Consider the following 12393-nt stretch of genomic DNA (forward strand, 5'->3'; position numbering starts at 1 on the left):
TCAGATCTTTAGTTTGGATTGGGCCTTTACTAGCCTAGTAGCCTATTCCCAGGTCTGTTTGTGGTGTCTTGCCAACTTCAACAGTCATTGTCATGCCAAACCAGACATGACCAAGACCATAGGAGTTGGCAAGACAGCACAAAGAGATCTGGGACCAGGCCTTTTACTGCATCTAGTGTGTTATTCTACCCAATCTGCCCATCACCAACTTGGGCTATTGTAACAAATGAGAGATGTATCGAAAGCCAAACGACTAGCGGTGTTGATGACAGGTAATAATAACCAAACAGCCAAGTCAGCACCCTTCCTTCCAACCCAAAACTTTTCATCAAATTTTGGCCAGTGCCCAGATGGGAGCGGCGAGAGCTCAATTTCACATAGAATTACCCCTAACATGCTGAACACACCGCACGCGTCACGTGCGTTGTAAAATAAATTTAAACATGCATGTTATTCAATCATTGCACCCACACTGCTCGCGCGCGTCAACGAGAGTCTGCGTGGCCAGGCGCTAAAATAGAACTCTGTCCTATTTGTGACGCTCAACGCGCTGCAAGTCCTGCCTCTCCCATCTCCTCATTGGTTTTTAGGAGCATCTACCCACGTGGGTGATTGAAAGATGAACTGAGGTCCACACTCCAGTACAGTTGGTTGTGGTAATGCACCATAAAGTTGGTTGCCAACTGCCATATAAAGTCCAAAGAAGAGGAAGAAACTTTTACTGTTTTATCTGTGGATTAATTGTCGGAGTAGAGGACTTTGTGCATTTCAGGTAAAATAACAACCCAATGTTTATATCCCAGGACAAATTAGCTAGCAACAGCAAGCTATCTAAATTGCCATAAATGTTTAATCCTTTTCGACTGGGAAGCATGTAACCTTTACCCCTGGCTGTTGCTCTTGCCATCGCCAGGGTTGAGGCACAGAGTGTGTGTGTGTAAGGGGATACAACAGAAATGTGTCTTCCACATTTAACCCCTCTCTCAGAGAGGTGCAGGGGTCTGCTTTATTCGACATCCACGTCATCGGCTCCCGGGAAGTAGTTGTTGGTGGTTAACGGCCTTGCTCAAGGGCAGAACGGCAGATTTTGCCACCTTACTGGCTCGGGGATTCAAACCATTGAGCTTTTTTACTGGCCCAATGCTCTTAACCCCTAGGTACCTGCCGCCCGTGTGTGTGTGCGTGTGCGTGTCTGATATGGTTTGTAAAAGGATATTAATACTCCTACAGAGGGGAGGCTGTTTGAGAAACACTGAACACACCAACAGCCTGAACTAATCAGTTTTAAAAGCACCAACCCCATTTGAGAGTATCTACTCTCTTCGGGATTATAGACCTGATAGAAATTAACTGAGAGTCTGAGACCTCAAATGATTCCAGTTCCCCACTGTCAATGTGTCTGGGCCACCTCTCTGCTTGTCCTTGTCTGACATTTTTCTCCAATTTATTTGATTAATTTTCCAAATTATTCCTGACTGAGAACTCCAAAGTATAAGACAACTCTGGGATGAAGCCAAAAACAACATGATGGAATGAGAGTCAATTCATTCCAATAACATTTACAGTTAAAATGCCAAGGCACTTGATGGGATATCAATTCAAACATGCTCCCTTGTCGTGTGAGATATCCCTGAGACTTCAACATTCCAGTTTGGATCGAGTTAGGCCACTGCTGTTGTCTATAATAGGCTATTTATGCAATTGTGAAGATCTGACAGAATTGCATATAGGTGTATAAGTGATAAAGCAACGATTCCACCTGGCTTATCAGAAGGCAAAATGAAGCATTACTATAGCCCCAAACACACCAGACTAAGAACCCTGGTTTTCCCCTTCTTATATATACAGTCCTCTTAGATCTGCACAGTCCTTGAAAAAGGTATACCCAAACACATTTCAGCCCAGTTTGAACAAAAAAGGGAATCAAAAAATCCCCCAAAACATATTCATTACCCCAGGACATTTCAACTGGTGACTGTTTGTCCTGTCAATAAATCTTTCTGATTGATGCAGAAATAGACTCATTTTTCTTAATTTTCCTGGATAGTGTAGTGTATGAAGAATTATGACTTTGCTAATGTTTTCAAGTGGAACCTGAGTGGATGTTTATTCTGTTTTAGAGGGAGCCGTTTTAGAGGAACACCATAGAACAGAGGAAGTCTGTTGTGTGGAGACAGGTGATTGGTCTGTAGGGGAACACCCATATCAGATTACATAGCATATATACCACAGCTAGGACAGAGGAGAAGCAGAATAATCATATTAGAGATGGGGCGATTATTCTCCGGGTATCTGCAGGTATCTGTAAATCGACGCTGTAACCCTTTGTAATGAATAAACCTTATGATAAAAATACAGCGTCAGCGGGTCCTCCTTGGTCATCACAGCATAATTAGCAACGTTAACTCGACACTACAAAATGGCGACGAGGAATTTGGTCGTGTTGCGTTTTTTCCTCAGCGTTTCATTCATGGGCGCCGAGCTGACTCTGGCTCCAGAGGCAGATAAGGGTGAGTTTTCTCGCTACTTTGGGCTCTGGTTAGTTCGTGTGTCTGTGTGTGTGCGTTGAAAGAATGCACCGTTAAAGAACTTGCGTGTGTGCGTTGCTGATGTGCTGTGGGATAAGAGTCGATTCTAAATTTGTTTGCGCTGGTAAACAACGCAAAAAGGGGGGAGTGTCTATAGGGATATTTTGCTTTAATAAAAGTTCAAGAAGAATAGATTGAGAGGAATAAGGCCAAGGTATATGTGTGCAACTTAGAACCGCTGCGAATCTACGGTAGCCCTTTTAATGAGGCGATCTCTAGGATGGGCCAAAAATCCTTATAACACGTTAGGTGAAGTTAGGTAAGTCCATGGGGCTTGAGGCTGTGGTATATAATTCAATTGTATGTTACCTCTCAGCATGTGGTTGACAAATCATTTTGATTGATGTGACCGCTCATTGAATTTCCGCGGGAACTCGTGGTAGCAGAAATTTAGAGGACAAAGGAATTTTACGACGCGGCGGAGGTAAAAATGCTACATGCTACATGCTAATTGCTAAATGATACATGCTACATGCTAATTTTTTACCTTGGGGGTCCATTGGAATGGATCGAGCCTCCAGAACTGTGTTTAGGATAGTGTGGGATTGTGTCCTATGGTTTGTGAGCTCTGTTAAGTGTTATTGTTTGTCTATGAGGGGTAAAAGAGAGGAAGTACAGCGGGACTGTTAACTTTCTGTTGTCTGGCGTGGAGAGAGCTGGGAGAGAGCTCCTTCCACTGTGAAATCGTATTGATGTTTGAACTGCGCATGCGCGTGATTTTATGACACTAGAGTGACGTAGGGGTAAATATGCCACTCCTCTGCTACACTCCTCTGCGGGGAGATACAGACAAATGAAGAGAGAGGAGAAGAGTTAGTCTAATAGTGTATTCTGGTTGTTACATCGGCTGTTGTTTAAAGATGAAACTATTTGAGACCTATCGAATTGATAAATGAGAGAGAGATGTTGACGGATTAAAAATAAAAATAATTAAATAAATATATAAATAAAACATGTTATTGAGCTATTTATACGATTCCTGAGTTAATTCTTAGCGCAAATGTGACTAGAGGAATATTGAATGGTTGAAATAACTCAGTGACTGCATGAACTACTAAATTCTTGTCTGTTGATTTGTTCTTTTGTGATATGAGAGACGATAAGAGGAACGAGGAGAGAGAGAGAGAGAGCAGAAGTGCTGACGTGTACATCATGCGACAGGGTGTGACGCGACAGAGTGTGCTGCGACAGGATCAAGTCAAAAATCAAGGCCAGTACTGTTTTGTTTACAAAAACCTACCTTCCTATAAAGGATAATTTGTGTGCCTAGCATATTTGATGTTATGACAATTTCACAGGGACTTGGCAAAAGACTGATCAATTGATGGAATTGCATATTGGAGTTTTTGTGCATGAGTGGGTTTGATTAGAGTTGAGTGGGGGAATCGAGTACTGACATTATTCTGTACAATTAAGGTAATTGGGTGCTTATTAAGCAATTCGTTTGTGAGTACTGTAGTGTTGTAGGATTAGAAGTCTTTCTTTTTTTGGATTGCTCTGAAGTTGACTACTTTAATTTACTTTCCTGATTCGATGTGGTAAGATTGCCATTAATCAATAATTTGGTAAAATAAAATAAAATGAATAAATAAATAAATTGATGAATAAATTAATTGATTAATTAATTAATTTGGGGAAGAAGAAAAAAATATATATAGAAAGAAAAAAATTGGGAGGAAGCCATAAGCTATATAGTCTAAAATAAAAATAATTCACAATAAAGGAATATAAAATAGTTGTTACATGGGGGAAAAAGGACATAAGAACTATGAAAGTAATTACACCTGTTGATATAGTTGAAAATAGTAAACATTGCAATACCATTAACTAAAGGACGGCGGCAGGTAGCGGGGCGGCAGGTAGCGTAGTGGTTAAGAGCGTTGTGCCAGTAACCGAAAGGTCGCTGGTTCTAATCCCCGAGCCAACTAGGTGAAAAATCTGTCGATGTGCCCTTGAGCAAGGCACTTAACCCTAATTGCTCCTGTAAGTCGCTCTGGATAAGAGCATCTGCTAAATAATGTAAATGTAAAGGTTATCTGGAAAAGGGAATAAAAGTTGGCCTGACATTGAACAACCATAGCTAATAGAAGGAATCTTAACCCTGATGTCATCAACATGATGAAGATGAACGAATAATAATAAAGAATAATAATAGAGAGAGGATAAGCAGAAACGATGATAAAGATGAATCCAAAACTCCAAAAGAAGAAGAAAATGAGATGTCTGGAAACTAAGAGAAGAGTGAGGTTAAGGAAGATGGAACTTGAAGAAGATGAAGATGATGATGATGATGATGATGATGATCAGAGTGATTGAGAAGAGATCATGGGTGGATATGACTCTGTGATTAGAAGAAAGTTGGCAAGAGAGGAAAGAAGAAGGATACTAGAGATTTGATCTCTGATGGAAGTTGAAGGAAGAAGGATACAAGAGATTCGAGTTCTGATGAAAGCAAAGATGAAGACAGCGATGAAGATTTGGAGATTAAAGGTGCTTCATGTTCAAGAGGATTTTATTCTACAATGATTAGTAAAGAAGAAATAGAAAGAGATATAGACTGATGTGTATTATGCCTGGATAAGGGGAATAATTTAGAAGAGACAAAGAGAACTGGAAGAACAACTCAAGAAGCTGAACATACAGAAGAGAAGAAAAAACTGCTGAGAAAAGGATCCCAAGAATTGGAGGAGAAGAATACATTGAGGAAAGGAAAGAGAGCAAAAGTAAGAAGATGATGGAAGATGATATTTCGAGGACAGAACTTAGAATATAAGCTTTTGAAGAATACCGATATGTAAACAACAAGAAAGAACAGGACCAAGAAACTCTCAGAAAGCTTCATGAAATACAACTGGGGGAGAAGAAGAAGGAGAAGAAAAGCTTTGGTTATGAAGAATCAGTGTGCACCAAATCAACAATTACTGCTACCGCTTCAACTGAACAAGGTCAAATGCAATTGTATCAGCCACAACTAGTGGTACAAGTTGGTTCATATCCATAGATAGTTTCTGGAAAAAGGGAATTTCAGAGGAAGATACAGGAGCAAGTGAAGATTATCTGGAGGACAGGTGAACCCTTAAAGGAGCAAGGATTCTAGGAGTGCCTAGAAGATCCGAAGGGGGGAGTCAGCTGGTAGCACCAATTAGGGGAAGAAAAAAAATCTAACAATTGAAGTGAAAACAAAGGACTATGAGAAGTGATAGTGGAAAAGCTTTTATCTGTGTTCAGCCTGAAGAGGTTACACATCTCACTATGTAAAATTGACTAATTAGGATAGGGATTTGAGGGAGTAAAACAGTTGATTACTCTTAAGGAACCAATTGAGCTCTGCTATAAGAATGAAAGAAAATTAAAATACTCATACTGGTATCAGAACATATACCTATTGCATTGTTGGGAAGAGAAGCATTGTGTAAGTTGAACTGTAAAATAAGATGTACACCAGACGGCTGTCTGGTAGAAGATTTTAAAAGAGTAGGGTTTTTGGGAATCATATTTGCTTGAAAATATAATATCATAGGAAGGAGACAATCTGTCTGAAAAATATTGTTAAAAGGGGTGACTGTTATTCTTGGTTACATTCCTACACCAAGAGGTGAATAAGATTTCAAATTAGGCTAAAAGATGCTCAATCGTTTGCCAAGTCTGTGTGTAAAGAAATCATAAGCAGGTGGGGTCTTCCCGATCACATATTCTAAAATTAGTGGTAAAGGATTTTGTGGATAAATCAGTGAAATGGTTTTTGAAAAATTAGTGGGAAAGGATTTTGTGAATAAATCAGTGAAATGGTTTTTGAAAAGGTTTTTAAAAGTTAGGAGAAAAGTCAGATAAAAAAAAAAAAGTTAGGAAAACTAGGGTTGAAGGAACTCTAGGACAGTTAGCTAAGCTTCAATGTTAGTTAGTAGTAAGAGAGAGAGAACAGTGGTGAAGGGAAATGTACAGTTTAGTGGGAAGATAGATATGATAGGAGTTTAGATCTGTTAGGAGCAGATGCATTGAGAAAGTATGCGTTGCTGAATGATAAGAGAAGATTGAGGGTGATTGCAGTATCTATATTTACAATTCCCAGCAGGAAGATGAAGGTGATTATAAGTGTATTTTTTATAATGAAAAGTTTGAAAGTGAGGGATTAGAGTTAGGATTGAGAGTTAATGTAGTGACACTAGTGGTGATAGATGGAAATACAAGTAAAGAGTTCAAAGCTTTGGGGAAACTAGATGAAACAACGACAATGACATCAACACTTTAGCATATTATAACAATAGTGAGAAGCAATTTAACTCTTTCAACATTGACAGTTATTAAAGCTATAAATATATCACATTTGATTACAAGGGAGCCAATCGCTCCAGCATCAATTTTAGAGGAAAATACTGTTATTAGGGTTAGGATGGGTGATAAAGCTAATTTTCTTGTAGATGTGAGAGAAAATAATGTAGTTGTGGAAACATTTGTTTAGGCCTAGGTTTAAGTGTTCTTGGTTAAATGAATTAATCAATGTGAATTTGTTAGATAGGAAGAAAAATCAGTCAACAGCGCTTCATGAAGAATTGGAGGAAACCAGTGAGGGCTAAAAGCTGTTTTTGTTCTAATAAAACATATGATGGAAAGAGGATGTTTATGGGAATATTAGATGGTGATGATTATATGTTGACTTTGGGGTAAGCAGGAACATAAGGTTAGTAATGAGAAATATAATGTAACTTTTGAGGTTTAATTTAGTAAGGAGAGAAGTTTTGAATGATAATGTGACTATTGGGGATTTTAGAGATATTTAGGGGTTTGTGGTGAGAGTATATATTCTTACCTATGGATGGAAAGGATATTGTTAGAAGTTGAAGCTTCCATATGAGGTTTTTAAAATTAAAAGAGGGGAAGCAAGGGGAAAGAGATACATCTGATTTTGAAAGAGAGAAGTTTCATAGTCTGGGAAGCCTATCATTGGAGGATAAGTCTAAGAGAGAAGTGGGGATTTTTCCATGGTATGGTGTAAAATTGGGGAAGATAACATAGATAATATTACCTATAATTTGAAGGGTTTTGCAAATGAAACGATGAGGGTTTAACCTTCTGTCAAGACTCAAAGGAGTATTGATAGATAGATTTCAGAGGTTTCAATATTAGTGTGATTTTAGTATTTTGTTATGAATCAAAGGTGGGAATAGAATGTGATTCATTTTATATATCATTTTTATAATTTTAGTTGATATTGATGTTTTAATTTGAATGTGTTGTTTTGCAAAATATACTGTTTGGTCTTTTCTTTTCTTCCAGAAGCATTTGGGGGAATATGTAGAGATTCAAATGCTCAAACAAGGACAATATGAAGGGACTGGAGGAGATGGAACAAGGAAGGTGTGGAAATGTTCCGATTCCATCATCGACGATGCATTGGAAGTCGACACTGCTAAGGAGATGAAGTGTAGTGGACTACATTCCAGTGTCTGCAATGATATCTGTATTAATTTTTGTAGAATGATATTTGCTGTTATTGGATACATGTGGGGATCTCAGATGTTTTTGTTTATTTCTTGGAAGCTTAGGGATATGGAGTCTAGGCAGGGATAGATAGAATTCACAGTAGGGTCCGATGGGTCGACCAGCCTGAGTGTGGACATTTTGGAAAGTATTTTGTTTGCTGGGGCTTTCATGTGTATTTAATTGCAACATAGTTTCAAATGCATTGATAAAGATGTATGAATTGATCTGGAGTACTTAAGTGGTTGCCTGGGGCAGAGGGGCCGTGAGAGAATTTTACTGTCTTGATTGATGGATGGATATTTGGAAAGAAGGCTGCCAGACAGGTTTTTCGCTCTCACACTCCATAGAGATTTGTTCATATTTCATAGAAATGTATTCACACTCCATAGAGATGTTTTCATGTTTCATAGAAAGGTATTTACACTCCATAGAGAAAATTGTTTTTGGTTTATTGTTAAAAAATACTCAATAAGAGAAATTGTTACTTGTCATAATCCTATTCTTTTTGTTTTTCGAGACTTAATTTGTCTCGAAGGGGGGAATATGTAGTGTATGAAGAATTATGACTTTGCTAATGTTTTCAAGTGGAACCTGAGAGGATGTTTATTCTGTTTTAGAGGGAGCTGTTTTAGAGGAACACCATAGAACAGAGGAAGTCTGTTGTGTGGAGACAGGTGATTGGTCTGTAGGGGAACACCCATATCAGATTACATAGCATATATAGCACAGTTAGGACAGAAGAGAAGCAGAATAATCATATTAGAGATGGGGCGATTATTCTCCGGGTATCTGCAGGTATCTGTAAATCGACGCTGTAACCCTTTGTTATGAATAAACCTTATGATAAAAATACAGCGTCAGCGGGTCCTCCTTGGTCATCACAGCATAATTAGCAACGTTAACTCGACACTACAATAGTCAACAGTTGAAGTGTCCTGGGGTAAGAAATGTTTTTTGGATCTACTCAGTCCTCTTAGATGTAAGTGCCTACCTAGGAGGTAGGAGCTAGTGGCTGATTTGGGATGGGGCATAAGTTTGAAAGTGTTGAGCCTTGACATTTATTCAGAATCGTTTTTGGGAAGATGGTACTCACATTGGGGCAGGCGTCCTCTCCTTTTTGGCCCACCAGGATGTGAAGCAACTCGCCCTCCTGAAGCAGGAAGTCTGCGGTGAGTTGGACACCATGTGACTTGGTCATGGTCAGTACACTGCGACCTCCAGCCGCCCCACAAGCTGTGATCCTGTTTTGGACATACACACAAACAGAAAGGAATGAACCGCTGGTACATAACGCATTATAAAATGCTTTAACTTAAAAGGCCCAGTATGTAGCATTGTGGGCTACCTGACCAAATTCACATAGAAATGTGAGTTATAGATCTGTCATCCTCATAGAAACCAAGTCTAATAAGCTGTAGATCCGTTCTATGTGTGCTATTTCTATGCCTCCCATCCCTAAGGTTCACTTTTGCATCTTTTAATTTCAGTATGTACTCCAGCTTCAAACAGCTGAAAATACACTATTTATATATACACTGCTCAAAAAAATTAAGGGAACACTAAAATAACACATCCTAGATCTGAATGAATGAAATAATCTTATTAAATACTTTTTTCTTTACATAGTTGAATGTGCTGACAACAAAATCACACAAAAATGATCAATGGAAATTAAATTTATCAACCCATGGAGGTCTGGATTTGGAGTCACCCTCAAAATTAAAGTGGAAAACCACACTACAGGCTGATCCAATTTTGATGTAATGTCCATAAAACAAGTCAAAATGAGGCTCAGTAGTGTGTGTGGCCTCCACGTGCCTGTATGACCTCTCTACAACGCCTGGGCATGCTCCTGATGAGGTGGCGGATGGTCTCCTGAGGGATCTCCTCCCAGACCTGGACTAAAGCATCCGCCAACTCTGTGGTGCAACGTGGCGTTGGTGGATGGAGCGAGACATGATGTCCCAGATGTGCTCAATTGGATTCAGGTCTGGGGAACGGGCGGGCCAGTCCATAGCATCAATGCCTTCCTCTTGCAGGAACTGCTGACACACTCCAGCCACATGAGGTCTAGCATTGTCTTGCATTAGGAGGAACCCAGGGCCAACCGCACCAGCATATGGTCTCACAAGGGGTCTGAGGATCTCATCTCGGTACCTAATGGCAGTCAGGCTACCTCTGGCGAGCACATGGAGGGCTGTGCGGCCCCCAAAGAAATGCCACCCCACACCATGACTGACCCACCGCCAAACCGGTCATGCTGGAGGATGTTGCAGGCAGCAGAACGTTCTCCACGGCGTCTCCAGACTCTGTCACGTCTGTCACATGCTCAGTGTGAACCTGCTTTCATCTGTGAAGAGCACAGGGCGCCAGTGGCGAATTTGCCAATCTTGGTGTTCTCTGGCAAATGCCAAACGTCCTGCACGGTGTTGGGCTGTAAGCACAACCCCCACCTGTGGACGTCGGGCCCTCATACCACCCTCATGGAGTCTGTTTCTGACCGTTTGAGCAGACACATGCACATTTGTGGCCTGCTGGAGGTCATTTTGCAGGGCTCTGGCAGTGCTCCTCCTGCTCCTCCTTGCACAAAGGCGGAGGTAGCAGTCCTGCTGCTGGGTTGTTGCCCTCCTACGGCCTCCTCCTCATCTCCTGATGTACAAGCCTGTCTCCTGGTAGCGCCTCCATGCTCTGGACACTACGCTGACAGACACAGCAAACCTTCTTGCCACAGCTCGCATTGATGTGCCATCCTGGATGAGCTGCACTACCTGAGCCACTTGTGTGGGTTGTAGACTCCGTCTCATGCTACCACTAGAGTGAAAGCACCGCCAGCATTCAAAAGTGACCAAAACATCAGCCAGGAAGCATAGGAACTGAGAAGTGGTCTGTGGTCACCACCTGCAAAACCAGTCCTTTATTGGGGATGTCTTGCTAATTGCCTATAATTTCCACCTGTTGTCTATTCCATTTGCACAACAGCATGTGAAATGTATTGTCAATCAGTGTTTCTTCCTAAGTGGACAATTTGATTTCACAGAAGTGTGATTGACTTGGAGTTACATTGTGTTGTTTAAGTGTTCCCTTTATTTTTTGGAGCAGTGTATATATATATATATATATATATATATATATATATATATATATTTCACAGTGGTTTAGATTGTACAATGATTCTCTCTATTTGTTTTGTCACATAAACTACATTTTAGCAACCAGGTAATGTCAGAGCGATTTCTACATATTGCAGATTTAAAGCTAGAATCCTTAATTGGTGAAACTACCATGTCCGTTTATAATAGTTCAACAACAAATAAGTTACTGCAAACAACAGACACTGTTTTTTTCCTCAGACATCATTGCACAGCAGAATATGCTCTGAAATGTATTTTACCACGCTGCTGGATGCTTCTCTCCATTTCATGAACAAAACTAAATCAGTAACAAAGGCGCTGTGGGCGAACAGTGGCACTGATCTTTAAGGCTTTTAATAATAACAGCATTCCAATAATGCGTTACACACAGGTGGTATAGTGCATTATAAGGCTTCTGTAAACAGAGCATGATATCAAATTGAACATTGGCTGTCTTCACTCTAGTCTTCCTGGCTCTCTCCTGAAAACCTGATTGGTCGATATGTCCTCTCCCTGTGTACCAACCGCCCAGCGTGAGAGAGCTACCTCAGCTGTTTACCTAATTATGTTTTGAAGATTCAGTACACACGCATATCTCAGTACATCTGCATCAGATAACAGATTGCCCAGTCAGAGTTCAGTTCGTTGAGCGAGAGAGTGAGCGAGACAGAGACAGAGAGACAGAGACAGAGACAGAGAGACAGAGAGACAGAGAGACAGAGACAGAGACAGTGGCACAGAGACAGTGAAGACAGAGACAGTGAGACAGAGACAGTGAGACAGAGACAGAGACAGAGACAGAGAGACAGAGACGAGAGAGAGAGAGAGAGAGAGAGAGAGAGAGAGAGAGAGGCATAAGAAGCAGTCTCTTAATCACCTTGTGATTGTGGGTTACTGTAGCCGGGTGTAATAAGTGTGTGAATCATGCTATTTAGATGCCATTACAGCCACACTCTCTAACCCAAAGACTCTGATTAGTCAGTAATGCCCCACTCATTTAAGGAGGTGGAATCAATAGACGGCCTTGGCGTCGATTGCTGTCCGTGGACGAGAGAGCGAGGGTATATTTTTGAAGTCTTCACCCGTGTTTGCATTATGAGGTGTGAGTGTGTGTGTGTGTGTGTCTTGAGTGTATGCAGATGAGCGGCTGCTTGAGGGTTGGTGGGGGGAGAGAGAGAGCGAGCGACAGACAG

At 40.7% G+C, this 12393-nt stretch overlaps 1 protein-coding gene across 1 annotated transcript in view; it reads right to left on the reverse strand.

Moving 5' to 3' along the window:
* Positions 1-12393, reverse strand: part of LOC121538950 (ALK tyrosine kinase receptor-like) — an 81268-nt gene that overhangs the window by 43371 nt on the left and 25504 nt on the right. Inside the window, exon 4 of the mRNA XM_041847107.2 lies at positions 9163-9310. Coding sequence (XP_041703041.2) covers positions 9163-9310 — 148 coding nt within the window. The remainder of the gene's footprint in view (positions 1-9162; positions 9311-12393) is intronic.

Source organism: Coregonus clupeaformis, chromosome 34 (assembly GCF_020615455.1).
Source record: "Coregonus clupeaformis isolate EN_2021a chromosome 34, ASM2061545v1, whole genome shotgun sequence".
Taxonomy (NCBI): domain Eukaryota; kingdom Metazoa; phylum Chordata; class Actinopteri; order Salmoniformes; family Salmonidae; genus Coregonus; species Coregonus clupeaformis.